The following is a 14,423-nucleotide window of genomic DNA, read 5'->3' as shown; positions in this document are numbered from 1 at the left end:
TTATATTTTATATTACGAGGTAGTAAGTTATATAATATATAGTACAAAATTAGAAATATAGTTACTATATATATATATATTAATAAGTTATGATAATTATACTTATATAAGTTTAGTAATAATATAAACTAAGTACTATATATTAATAAGTGCTATATATAATATAAGTATTATATTAACTATTAGATGAAAAGTATATTATATATTATCAAGTATAATATAAAATAGTTGCTATAGTATATACATATATATATAAATATATATATATATTATATACTATATAATATTAATATATTTTATACATTAGATTATTAAAATTATAGAAAATTACTTATAAGTATAATAATACTATTATTAGTTCGAACTCAATAACATCCTGTTCCAACGGATTTAAGGGCAAGATTTTATTTAAAAGACTAATAAGATATAAAAAAAATTATAGTTAAAATATAAATTAATATTGTATAATTAAAATTGTTAATATTAAAATGGAAACTTAAAATATAATATAACATAACAATTGTTAGAGCAATGCTAGGGAGCCCGATTTGGGCTCCCCTTTTTTTTTTTTTCCATTCGAACGAATTTCATAACATAGGCATTTTTGGAGACGAAATGTAAATTTTATTTCAAAAAATGACTTTTAGAGACGAAATTAAATTCGTCTCTAAGAAATTTCATCCCTCAAAGTCAAATTTCTTGTTGTGTTGTGATAAGTCAACGAGGGAGCAAATGTCTATAGTTTTAAGATCTGTCGACAAAAATGGCTTTGTGCCAGCTAGAATGGTTTTTTGGCCTTGTGCATGTACTACTTGATACTGCAGCTTTAGCCCTAAAATAACGAGATATATGATGTATTATTTGTTAGAGTTTCTGAATGTATGATTTTTATAATTGTGTGGGGATTGATTGAACGAATTGGTCGTCCGAGGTATTAATTTGTTAGGTCTTGATCCACCGATGGATTTCTATTCCTTGGAAAGTGGAAATTAAAATTGCGTTCCAAAGTTCGTTGAAAAGCAGTTTTCGTACAATCCCAACAACTTGATGATGGGATCACTGATCAGCTACCCTCGAATGTCTATGCAAAAATAGTCTTTTTTTTTTTTTTTTAATGCTTTCTTCTTTTTCTTTCTTACTTTCTCTTTTTTTTTTCAGCTGTACCATCGACGTTTATCTTGTTTGGGAAGTAAACCCTCTTCGTTAAGGTTCCTCGGCATATAAATAGACGTGCTTGACACTATTCTCCGACTACTTTCAGCACTACTCTCTGGCTATAATCTAAGATCTGGTGGTAATTGTGTCAATATTGTGCGTGTGTTTTGGGAAGGAATGGAAAAGATGGCGAGAGAACACATAGAAGAGATACGCAGAAAAAAGTTTTCAATCGGAGGAGAACTGAACCCATTGACGGAGGATCTTCATCAGGCCGTCAAAAACCTGTCTGCTGAACTTTACGCCAAGGATGTCCACTTTCTCATGGAACTCATTCAGGTATCTTGATCTCTCATATGCATGCAAGCCGTTTGCTTTAATTGTGTGTGTGTGTTTGATCTTCGTACATGCACGCATGTATCGGTTCTTGATGATCTCGTGCATGCATGTATCTGTTCTTGTTGATGTATATGTATGTATTGCTGTCCACTATATGCATGCATGCAGCATCGTCCATAAACTCTAGTTTTTATTTTTTTTAAAAGCTGGTGTGATCATGATCATCAAACGGATCAGCATGAGAATTATTTTTTTAAAAAACATTGTGTGTGTGTGTGTGTGTCAGAATGCGGAAGATAACGAATACATGGAGGGGGTGGATCCATCGCTTGAGCTCCTGATAACCTCGGAGGACATTACGGGCACGGGAGCTCCATCAACATTGCTTATTTTCAACAACGAGAAAGGTTTCTCTTCTAAAAACATAGACTCCATTTGCAGTGTTGGTCGGTCCACCAAGAAAGGCAACAGGAAACGCGGTTATATTGGAGAGAAAGGTACGTATAATTACGTCTACTTTAGTTTTCACACTTCAATATTTAATACTCCACTTTATACGATCGATCGATATTATTGCATCCATGCAGTACTACTACTAGATCTCACGTACTACGTTTCTGAAAAATGTATGCATGCTAGCTAGAACGAGCATGCTGCATAAAGATCATCGATGATCATGGAGTTACAATCTTGAGAACGAAAGGAAATTAGAAATAAATTTAAAGTAATGCTACATGTATTTATAATTTTACTTACAAAATTTATTTTATTAGTTTTATTTTAAATTTCAAATTTTATGATTTTTAACGTATTAATAACTGACATGTGGAGAAGTAAGTTTTTTATAAATTTTTCTTCAATATATTTAGCATTTTTCATAAATGTAATGGAAATTATATTTGCATGTATATATATATATATATATATATATAATCCTTCTAACTGAACAGTTTCCACCAATATATGTATTTATTTCTGTATATATATATATATGTATATACTGTACACATGATGATCTAATTAACCATGCATGCTACGTGACTATTTATTTCTGTGACTATTTATCATGCGTACGTTTGAGAATCATGTGATGTTACTTTGATGAGGTTTTGTTTTGTTTCTTTTATTTTAGTAAATAAAAATATTATAGCTGATAAGTTATCACAATCTTGGCCTGCCTTTGAGAAGTGTTCAGTGTAACTTTTAGAAATTACAAGCTTAGTCCTTAACGTTTGGATTGAGAACTCATCTTATCTCATTTTATTATTACAATTTTTTTTTTAAATTTCTACAGAAAATATAATAAACAATTCAATTTTTTAAAATATCAAAACAATAATAATATTTAAAAATAATAATCTAACAATATTTTATTCAACTTATTTAAAATCATCTCAACTCATCTCTAAATCCAAATTAGGCTAATAGCTCTCTCTCTCTCAATGCTCAAGAAATTACTTGATGATCTGTGCCATCATATATGAATTAATTATATGAGCTGTATTCTTTTCTTTTCTTTTTTGGCTGATCTGTGAGAATGGGAAGGATATGTATGTTCTTATCTCTAATTAAATTACCATATGGTTAAAAATGCAGGAATTGGGTTCAAAAGTGTATTTCTCATTACTGCTCAGCCCTACATATTCAGCAATGGGTATCAGATACGATTCAACGAAGAGCCTTGCCCACATTGCAACCTTGGGTACATAGTTCCAGAATGGGTGGAGGAGAACCAAAGACTTTCTTATATACAACAACTATATGGTTCCAAAAAATCTCTTCCTACAACAACAATTGTCTTACCTTTGAAGCCTGATAAGGTCAAACCTGTGAAGCAGCAGCTCTCAAGCATTCATCCTGAAGTTCTTTTATTCCTAACAAAGTTGAAGCGGCTCTCAGTCAGGGAACATAATAAGAATCCTAAGCTCAATACCGTTAGGGCAATTGCTATTACAAGCGAGACTAACTTTGTGATGAGGAAGAAGATTGATGCTGAGTCCTCCACACTCCATCTCTCTGCTAAGAGAAAGAATAATGGGTCTGATATTGCAGAATGTAGCTACTATATGTGGAAGCAAAAGTTCCCTGTAAGACATGAAAACAGAGTGGATAGAAGAATGGAAGTAGAAGAGTTAGTGATCACGCTAGCTTTTCCCTTTGGAGAGCGTCTCAACAGAGGGACTAGTTCACTTGGGATCTATGCATTTCTTCCCACAGAGATGGTTACTAACTTTCCCTTTATAATTCAGGCAGATTTTCTTCTTGCATCATCGAGGGAAACAATTCTCTTGGACAGTAAGTGGAACCAAGGGATTCTTGACTGTGTTTCCTCCGCTTTTATTGATGCTTTTGTCTCCCTAGTTCAAACTTCTGATCAGAATGTTCCACCATCAAGTTTGGCTCCCATGTTCAGGTTCATTCCTGTCAACAGCTCTTCCTATCAAGAGTTGAACAAAGTGAGGAATTCAATCAAGGAAAAGCTTGTTAAAGAAAATATTGTCCCGAGTAAGTCATACACGCAGCAGAAGTGCTTTCATAAACCATGCGAAGTCGGTAGGCTTATGCCTGATTTTTGGAACATTTTGGAAAAGGCAGGGGAGCAAGGGGTGAGCTTGTTTAATCTCTCATCCCATGGAAAGTATATACTGTGTTCTTCACTTGATAAAGGGGAGTATGATTGCATATTGAGTTTCTTAGGAGTAGAACCAGTCAACAATGAATGGTATGCCAAGTGCATCCAGAGTTCTAACCTTGTTGCAGGTGTCACCGAGGACGTGTATTTGGAGATTTTACTATTTGTTGCCGAGAATTGGAAGTCAAAATTTGACAGCACCAAGATGAGGAACATACCACTCATAAAATATTTGGGTGATGATAAGGATGTATCTTTGTGCAGCATAGAAGAATGCAGAAACTCTTTCAAGGTGGTGTCCTCATCCAAGTATTCTCGTCATTCTTCATGGCTAATTAATTGGAACTGGGAATTCCATTGTGTTGCGAGTCTTTTTTTTATGCCACAAAGCACACAAGAAGCTATCCGACTCTTTCCTAAGACGATGACTTTACAACAATGGCTTCGAGAACATGTCAAGGTTAGTGCTGTGGATGTATATGACTATGCAATTCACCTTAATGGCTGTATCAATAATGACTGTAAGCTCGCCATTGCCTTTGTTCACTTCTTATATCACTCTTTCTCAAAGAAACTTCTGTCAAAAGCTCAAATAGATGATTTATGTGGTATTATGCCCCTCGTAAATAAATATGGGAAACTAATCAGACAGAGGAAAGGGGTTCTGGTCCCTGCCAACCGAAGCAAATGGGCGGGATTGAGTGGTTCAAATCCGTGGATAGGTCAAAGCTATGTGGAGTTAGGAGGAGAATACTTGCGCCCGGGTTCTTTTGCAGGTGAATCTTGTTCTGGAGAACAGCTCTTGGAGTTCCTTAAAACTCATGTTGCTGCTTCTGATATCCCTCATATAGCTCCTCCCAATGTCGCAATTCCTGCTGTTTCTGCACCTCTCACCAAACAAAATGCGTTCTTGCTTATGGATTGGATTCAAAACTTGAAATGTAGGGGAACTCCAATTCCAGATAAATTCTTGGCGAGCATAAAGGAAGGTAGCTGGCTGAAGATTACTACCAATGGCTGCTCGGGTTACAGGCCACCATCTCGGTCATTCATGCTTACTTCTTCACTAGGAAACATTTTGCAGAACGGATCAGTGCTTGCTGATATTCCATTAATTGATCAAAGTTTCTATGGTGATCAAATAAATAAATATAAGGAGGAGCTAAAGACAATGGGAGTCATGCTCGAGTATGGAGAAGCATGTGAATTTATTGGGAAGCATCTAATGTCTCTTCTTGACTCCTCCACTTTAACGAAAAGCCAGGTGTTCTCTGTTTTGAATTTCATCAGGTTTTTGAGGGCCAATTATCTTGCACCGGAAAAATTCATCAGTACTCTCAATAGAAGAAGATGGTTGAGGACATGCAGAGGTGACATGTCTCCAGTTGGATCTGTTTTGTTTGATCATGAATGGAAAGTTGCATCTCAAATCAGTAACCTACCCTTCATCGATACAGGTTACTTTGGGGATGAAATCTTTTCTTTTAAAGAGGAACTCAGGTCCCTTGGTGTGTTAACTGGCTTCAGTGGAAGTTACAAGCTTGTTGTAGACAACTTAAAATCACCTTCATCCTTGTCTTCTCTGACAGCAGAGGTTGTTATATTCATACTGGAATGTATGCGTCTTTCAGGGAAATCCAACAAACTCAAACTCATCAGGACATTGAGTGGTGTGAAATGCTTCAAGACAAATATTGGTTACATGTCTCCAGGAGAATGTTTCTTGTTTGACTCTCAGTGGGCTTGCATTCTACATGTTTTCAATGGTTTCCCACTCATTGATCATGATTTCTATGGAGGCAACATCTTCTCGTACAGAAACGAGTTGCAGCAACTTGGAGTAAAGGTGGATTTTGAGGTGGCAGCCGAAGTATTTGCCCAGAGTTTCAAGCAGCAAGCGACTTCCATGACAAAAGAAACTGTTTTGTCCATTTTGTCATTTAAGTTACCTCCAGATCTTAGGAAATACGTCCGTGAGGTGAAGTGGCTGCGCACTAGGCTTGGTGATCTCAGATCTCCAAGCAATTGCATTCTGTATGGTCCAGATTGGCAATCAATTGCCCCAATTACATTGCTCCCTTTCATAGACGATAGTGACAATTATTATGGCAAGGACATTCACGAATACAAGAAAGAGCTGAAAAGTATAGGGGTTGTCACTGAATTCAAAGATGGTGTAAAGTTTATTGCTGATGGTCTTTTTCTCCCCCAGGACCCTTCCATCATAACTCCTGCAAATGTGGTTGCCCTGCTGGAATGCATCCGCATTTTATTGCATGATCATGGAGGGAGTTACAAATTTCCAGACACTTTCTGCAAAAGAATCTCTAAAAAATGGTTGAAGACGAATGATGGTTATAGGCCTCCAGATCAGTGCTGCTTGTTAGATTCTATGTGGGGCTCTCATTTGAAGCATAGCGATGGAACTTTTCTTGATGAAGGTTTTTATGGTTCTAACATTAGATCATACAGAAAAGAGCTTAAAGCTATTCATGTTGTCGTGGGTGTAAAGAGAGGATGCCCCTTGATTGCCAGGCACCTTGATTTCCATCATGAATTTTCCACTATAGTTCGAATTTATAACTACTTGAGTGAATTTAATTGGGAGCCGGACACTGAAGCAGCCAAAGGGATTTGGATCCCAGATGGAATTGAGAATGGAAAGTGGGTCAGCCCCGGAGAGTGTGTTTTGCATGACAAGGATGATCTCTTTAGTTTCCAGTTGCATGTTTTGGAAAAATACTATGATCAGAAGCTACTCTTTTTTTTCTCAAGAGCTTTCAATGTTAAAAACAATCCCTCTGTTGATGATTACTGCCAGCTTTGGAAGGTTTGGGAAAGTTCAAGACCCCAACTGCCACATGAAGACTGTTTCAAGTTCTGGGTCTATGTTTCTAAGCACTGGAGTGGAAAGACTGAGAGAACTCTCACTGATAGGTTGGAGAAATTACCGGTTTCTTCAGATTCAGATGGAATTTTGCTGTCCAACAAGCATGATGTTTTCATTGCCGATGATCTTCAGCTAAAGGATCTTGTTAAACAAGTTTGTCCTCGACCCATATTTGTCTGGTACCCTGAGCGAAGCTGGCCTTCATTGCCTCGGACAAAGTTGCTTGAAATGTACAGGATAATCGGAGTCCGAACTATATCTGAATCGGTAAAGAAGGTAGAAGCATCAATGGTGGATGTTGCTCAACTCAATCAGGTGAATCCAAAGGATATGATTAAGAAAGGGTTGGTAAGGCTCATCCTCGGTTTTCTAGCAGATCCTGTGTTGAAGATGGAAGCAGAGAGGCGACATGAAGCTGTCAAAGGGCTGCTGAATATGACTTTCTTTGAGACAGTTGAACCTATCACTGTAAACTATACCTTATCACTTTCTTCAGGGGAAAACGTGGAATTGAAACTGAACCGGAAGATACTTTGGGATAGAGAGGCCTCAATGGTGTTTGCACAAAAGTTGGACAGATCCAGTGGATATAAGAATATGATTGAGTATGCTACAGATTTCTCTGAAGCAATATCCGAGGGTTTGTTATGGGAAAATAGTGATCATATTGGTGCACTCTTTGAGCTGATAAAGTGGTGTTTCGTTCTTGAATATGATGAGGAAGCAGTAGGGTTTGTAATGAAGTCCAAGAACATGCAGATTTTCATGGAGGACGACGAGTTCCTTGCATCTATCTTCCCATGATTCACACTACTTATTCATGTGTATATATATATATATATATATATATATATATATATATATATATATATATTGCAGCTTTATGTATGGGAGGTTTTGTTTGGCTTGCGCTGATAAGATATTTCTATATTATTAATTTTGTTTTGAGTTTAATTAAATTTGAATTGAGAAATGTTTTAGCAGTAAAAGTAAACCTACAAATTTATGTTAGATTGTAAAATTATTTTATATATGAATTTTTAATTTCATTGCCCAAGCTTAGACTTTATTAATACAACGTGCTAGACCATGTACATCATAAAATTAGACATCATCAATACTTGATGCCTTTCTATTTATAGCTCACGATGTAGACATCATCAATACTTAATGTCTTTTCATAAAATTAGACATTATTAATACTTAATGCCTTTTCATAAAATTATTCACTACTATTTTATTACTATTGTAACGGCTCAATCCCAGAGGTATAGGGAGTTAGCTCATGTTACCTAAAATCATCTCCCATAACACATTTATATATACTCTAAAAGCTCCATAAAATATAAATTTATTTGTTCAACACAAATATATATGTTCCCCCTCAGGGACACCGAAGAAATACCTCAACGTAACAAATTAAAATCTCTACAAAGACTGGGAAACATCCATTTCTCAAAATATCCAAAATAACAGAAAATAATAAATCTACTAAATAGGAATCTCCAACAATTTCTTGTACCCTTTGGCACTTATTACTATACTATCATCAAATCTTGCTAATACTTCCTACTTTTGATTTCCTAGTTGAACCATCATAATTATCTAAAAAATATTGAAGAGATAAGGGATGAGTTATCAATAACTCAGTATGTAAAGAACATATGCTAGTATGTAAATATGAGCATTTACCAAGTTTAGAATGTAGAATAAAACATTTTTAGTTTCAGAATGTAGAACCATAAGATGTTATAAAAACATTTATTTGGCATTGCATAAATGAGTATCATCATCATCATATCAAAGCATCATATTATAATAGAGACCATATTTATCCCCCGTGGTAGGGTTCTGCATCTGCGGATAGTCTAGCAAAACCTAAATCACTCTATCACCAAAATGGTGTGCACTCATACAGAGACCACTACTATCACCCGTGACAGGGTTGTATTCCACTATTATTACCTGTAGCAGGGCCGTTTACAGCTATTATTACCCATGGCAGAGCCGTATACCACAATTATTACGCGTGGAAGGGCTATATACCATTATTATTACTCGTGGCAGGGTCGTATATCCCTATTATTACTCGTGATAGGATCGTATACCACTATTATTATCCATGGTGGGGCCTTAAGGAAACTGATCAGAAACAAAACGTCAGAACCAGAACAAAATCAGATGTAGAATTAGCAAGTCATGCCAAATGTTTTCAAATGCCACATGATATCAAAACAAAGTATTAAAAAAATTCATATCATCTTAGCAATATCAAAAATAGATTTAAACCATCTTCACTTAATCGATGAAAAAAAATTTCAAATCTCAAATTTGCACTTTTCGCACATTTTAGAAATAGAATGCCAAACATAGTTCATGTCTACACTAGTCACGATAGAAAATACTTTCTCATTATACAAAGTTAGTTTTATGAGTAATTCAGAACACATGACATGGGTTGTTTTCACATTTCTTTTCGAAACTTATTGAGCACATTTTTCATAAAACCAACCTCAATCCATTCATTTTATGCAAAGTCTAACATATGAACCCTGCTTACTTAGACTTTTTAACTTTTCTGAATATTTCCACAATCGTGCTGAACAAGTATCAATCATCACTTGTAAAAAAGACACTTAACTTATTTAAATCTTCTAATTAGACATGCATTTTGATATTTAAACCCGAAATACTAAAATAACTTATTTTTCCTAAAAATTTAAAATTCTCGCAACCACAAAATGTCATCACTTCCCAATTTTATCAATATCCACTTAACTTCTCCGGCTAATGCATTGAAGTCTAAATTATTTCTATAAGATAAAGTGTATGGCTAATATCTTTACTTAATTAAACTCAGCCCATGTAAAATACATCTCCACTTAATATTCACTTAACAAAATTCCAACTCGATCACCAATCTATTTAAAATCAAGCCTAGACCCACACAAGATATTATAGGTGTTTTGTAACTAATACAATCAGACTCAACATTCGACCAAGACCCATTTGAAATAAAATAAAACAATTTGCCATGACTTCCAACTAAAGTGCAGATACGTAATTAATATTAAAAAGGCTTAGAATCTTTCATTCGGAGCTAACGTGATCTTAAGGGCTTTTATGTAATTATATATAATAAGTGGGTAAAACTCAAAGGCTAGAACTTGAAGAAAAACAAGCTTAAGAGGAAGTGCATCTAGTGAGGGAGGGACCGAGCGAGATAACTCACCGAGAGAAAAACCAAAAGCCGTGCGACGGAGCTGGTGCGATGACAGACCTAGTGGCTAGACGGAATCGAGTTCAAGGAGGCAAGAGAGAGAGAGAGAACACGACGTGAGGGGAAGAGAGATTACTGAGAGAGTTTGTAACTCCCTCTTCCCGTAGGCTATGAGTGTCATGTGTTTTCCATAAAATAAACCCGACAAGAGATCTCATATTTAATAAATGATCTTTAAGATTTATTTTGTAGAAAAAGGTCTAATAAAATGTACTCCAAAAATATTAAATGAATAAACTAAATAAATTTATGTCATAAAAGCATATTTTCTTCTACAAAGTCTGAGACTAAATCAATTACTCCTTCTAATCTTGGTCTACCTGCTCGTATTCATCATTCTCACATGGGTGGTTAAAAACATTAAAACAAACTAAAATGAGTCGAAGACTCAGCAAGAAATCCATCACAACGTAAACATAATAAACATACGGTTTTCATAAAATGTTTTCATGCTGAGAGCTTAAAATCATGACTGTTCATACTGATGCTTATGCTATGCATGACTTGATTTATCTGAAGTAACTGACTGATTTGACTTAACTGACTGATCTAACTAGCTAACACACTTAACCCTATGTGCGGGGTTGTGCACCCGCTCCACGTCCCACGGCCAGGAGGGGAGTTGCTGATAGTATTCTGGCATACTATGATGGACCACGCTTGAGTTCGTGGGTTACACATCCACCTTAAACTGAACTGCATTGGTACCATGCATCTGAATGACCATTTTATTAACTGATCTTATCTTATCTTGTACTTGAACTTAAGATAGTTTACGTGTCTTATACATATGAGATGCATGACATAATACATACATAGTTATAATTTCTGAATTTGAAGATTGTGTGGAATGAGATGATTGTATACTATGTTGGATGACATGTCTGCATATGGCATGAGTGGTGTATAAATAATAGTTGTCAATGAACTGGCTTGAATAATACTTATATATAAACTGAACTGTGATGGTCCTAATTTATGATCAAATTACTTACCTCGTTGCGCTTCTTCTTGAATCTCACTTTGTAGCTCGTCACCTATATGCAGTGTTAACCATTACTAAATCTGTCTAGGAACAACATGTACTAATATCCTACTTAATTAAATTCATAATCTAGAAGATAGTCGAATAAATCTTTTGTTTAACACCATAATCAATAAATCATGATATTTTAAATTACTTAAATACTAATAACATATTATAATTTAGTAGAATACATGGGCTTTTCTAAATAAGTCATAAAATCCCAACTCTTAAAATAGATTTCTTTTCTTAACATAATTATTCAATCTTATAAGAAATCTCATAAATATCATTTAAATATTCTTAACATATTTCTTAATTTTTCTACTTAAAATATAACATAATAATTTTATTAAAATCCGACTAAATAGACAAAGAAGGATATTAACTAAAATAATAAGCTCAATAATATACTTTAAAATAAATTTCAAATATTTTATACATTTTCTTATAAAAATGAGTCTTTGACTAATATATTTATTTAAGTAAAAGCTCGCCTTTAAAATATTAAGCCCAATAAAATTACTAAAACAATTGTTGAAATAATATAAGATCAAGTCCAATTTAAAATACAAGTTCATTTAAAGATCACTAGAATCTGTAAAAGTTACAATCTGGCACATAATAATATTACTACATGAGTCCATCTAAATAAGCCCAGTATACTTAGGGTCCAAGGGCCCATTTGTGAATCAATGGTTCTTGGAGTTTTAAAGCACACAGACAAAACAAAGAAGAAAAGTGGTGTGAGAGAAAACAAAGGGCTCATCGAGAGAGGGGCACGCGACGGGGATGGGCTGGATGGCAGCTCTGGGTGGCTGGGATTGAAAGCGGCGCAATTGGAGGCTTTTCTGTGGTGGTACGATGCCGAGAGAGGGAGAGAGGGTTTAGAGAGGGAGAAAGGATTGATTACTAAAAACGAGAGAGGGAGAATGGCGGACAACTGTGGCTTACCGGGATGGGGTGGGTGCGACGGGGTTGTGTTGGTAGGCTTTTTCTGTGGCTGTGGAGAGGTGGTCCGTCGCTACCTAAGGTGGTTTGCGGTAGGTTGATCATAACACACGGGGCCTCTTTTGGTTGTTGACAATGGAGAGACGCAGCTGGCCATTGGCTTATGGTGGCTGTCCAAGGCGTCGACGTATTCTGGGTAGTGGTGGTTGGCGATGGTGGGCAACTGGTTGCTGGGAGGGAGGCTGCGGTGGTTGTTGGAGAACAAGGCTCATGGTTGGCAGCTTGAAGGGGATTCGTTACGAGGCTTAAAAGTTTCTGTGTTTATTTAAGAGGCTTTGTGGGTTTATATAGAGGGAAAATGAACGTTTGTTGATAGGATTTTAGAGTTCGTTTCCCATTAGGATGATCAACTACGAGGTAAGAATGAAGATGAGATTAGGATTATCCAATCAAAAGACAAGAATGAGGCTTATGGGTGGAGATAGGGAGAAATAATGTTTAAATTCAAAACAAAAGTCTAATGGCTATTGCAAAAAATGGGTCATAATAAAATACAAATAATAAAATGATAATAATCTTATTATAATTAACAATATAAAATCAGATGATGATGATGATGATAATGATGATGATGATAATAATAATAATAAATTTATAGTTATATGAAAAAAATATATAGTATTTATCTTATGGCCTAATCTTAGGATCTGGTTGTTACAGAGTTGAGGGCTATGCACAGGGTGCTCAGCGATGGAGACCCATTGTGTAGCAGTGACCAAACATGGCAGCTTTCGCCGTCGATTGAGATGTGGAGACATGCAATTTTTGTGTGTCATGGTGGGGGAGCAAGTGTTGTGTTCTGATGAGCAAAAACAGAGCATGCCGTGTGGGGTTGGATGCATGCAGGTTGTTGGCGTGAAGGAAAAGGATGTCTGACGGGGTTGGCTTGGCTTCAGGGTGCTAGTGCATGATTAGTGGTGTGAAATGGTGTGATACCCTGCAACTTACTTCTTACGTACGCTTCTTCTTTATGACGTAAGCAAATCCTGAGGGCAGAGATTTTGTGATTTGTCTGCCCCTTCTATCTAGCAACTGCGAGACTCGTCATGCATGCCGAACCATGATGGCGTGTTTCGAAAGATATCGTGTGACTTCTAGGGCACGCCCAGTGTTTCAAATATGCTGGAAATATTTATAAGGAGTATTTCCAGTGTTATTGAATTAAGATCGATCTTAAATATGACAATCATAATATTCTTGAAGAGCTCCAAAAATATTATAATTATCGGAAATCATTTTAATATTATTATTAAAATGATTTCAATTATTTAAGATATTATGAGATATAAATTATGTTGAAAGGTTTTATTAATCAAATGATTTTATTCTCTTCAATATGTTAAGTGAGACTTGATCATTTTATTAATGATGAAGAACATTATTTTATAAACTAAAGTTAGTATAAAATAATATGCTACCTTAATTCCTCTAAGCGCTTTTAATTAAGTTAATGTTTTACGCATTTTCAAATTAGTGTTTGAGATCCATCGTTAGATCATTACGTGGATCTCCAGACGAAGGGATTGGGTTAAATACCCAGACCCCCTCTCTTTCTCCCTCATTTCCCCTAGCTCTCTCTCTCTCCTCCCTCTCCCCAACATACGTTGTACGCAGCCCATCCCCCGCGTCGTTTCCTCCACCCCTCAGCTCGGCGCCGCCATGCGTCGGCAGCCCTCACTGCCGGCACCACCAGCTCCACCTCACACCGGTGAGTCCTCCCATGCCAGTCTCTCTCTCTCACGCTCCCTTTCTGTCTCTCCGCTGGCCGTGCATTGCCCGAAGGGGCTCAATGCTTACTGTGCTGCCGTGCGCCATCCTCCGGTGCCACCACCTCCACAACAGCTTCCCCTTCCACCAGCCATCATCCTCTAACAAGCTCAGCCTCCCTCTCCCCCTCCGTCGTGCACACGCACCATACCCATGAAAATGGGTTCACACAGCCTTAAGGCCACCGATGTCCCTAGTGTCGCTATGCGCGACCACCTTGGCCACCAGACACCACCACGAGCTACTCCTGGTCTCCCCTTCCTCCTCCACCTGATCTGAGGCCCATAGCCTCCCTCCAATGCACGGGCTCTCTCCCTCCTTCACG

The 14,423-nt window shown here is 36.5% G+C and overlaps 1 protein-coding gene across 1 annotated transcript; it reads left to right on the top strand.

The window, feature by feature from the left end:
* The first annotated feature begins 1,273 nt into the window (after nucleotides 1-1,273).
* LOC108986730 lies at nucleotides 1,274-7,831 on the top strand. The gene is made up of 3 exons (XM_018959446.2): nucleotides 1,274-1,494; nucleotides 1,781-1,991; nucleotides 3,091-7,831. The coding sequence occupies exons 1-3, from the start codon at nucleotides 1,333-1,335 to the stop codon at nucleotides 7,818-7,820; spliced, it is 5,103 nt and encodes a 1,700-aa protein (XP_018814991.1). The 5' UTR covers nucleotides 1,274-1,332; the 3' UTR covers nucleotides 7,821-7,831.
* Nucleotides 7,832-14,423: the final 6,592 nt, after the last annotated feature.

Source organism: Juglans regia, chromosome 15 (genome assembly GCF_001411555.2).
Source record: "Juglans regia cultivar Chandler chromosome 15, Walnut 2.0, whole genome shotgun sequence".
Classification (NCBI taxonomy): domain Eukaryota; kingdom Viridiplantae; phylum Streptophyta; class Magnoliopsida; order Fagales; family Juglandaceae; genus Juglans; species Juglans regia.
Note: the sequence above shows the minus strand (reverse complement) of the source record. Positions and strands in the feature narration are given on the sequence as shown.

What these genes read in the sequence shown, in the direction of transcription:
- LOC108986730 (XM_018959446.2), top strand. Translation starts at nt 1,333, where the DNA reads ATGGAAAAGATGGCGAGAGAACACATAGAAGAGATACGCAGAAAAAAG. An exon ending in TTCTCATGGAACTCATTCAG is followed by an intron (nt 1,495 to 1,780) that starts GTATCTTGATCT and finishes TGTGTGTGTCAG; the next exon opens with AATGCGGAAGATAACGAATA. An exon ending in CGGTTATATTGGAGAGAAAG is followed by an intron (nt 1,992 to 3,090) that starts GTACGTATAATT and finishes TTAAAAATGCAG; the next exon opens with GAATTGGGTTCAAAAGTGTA.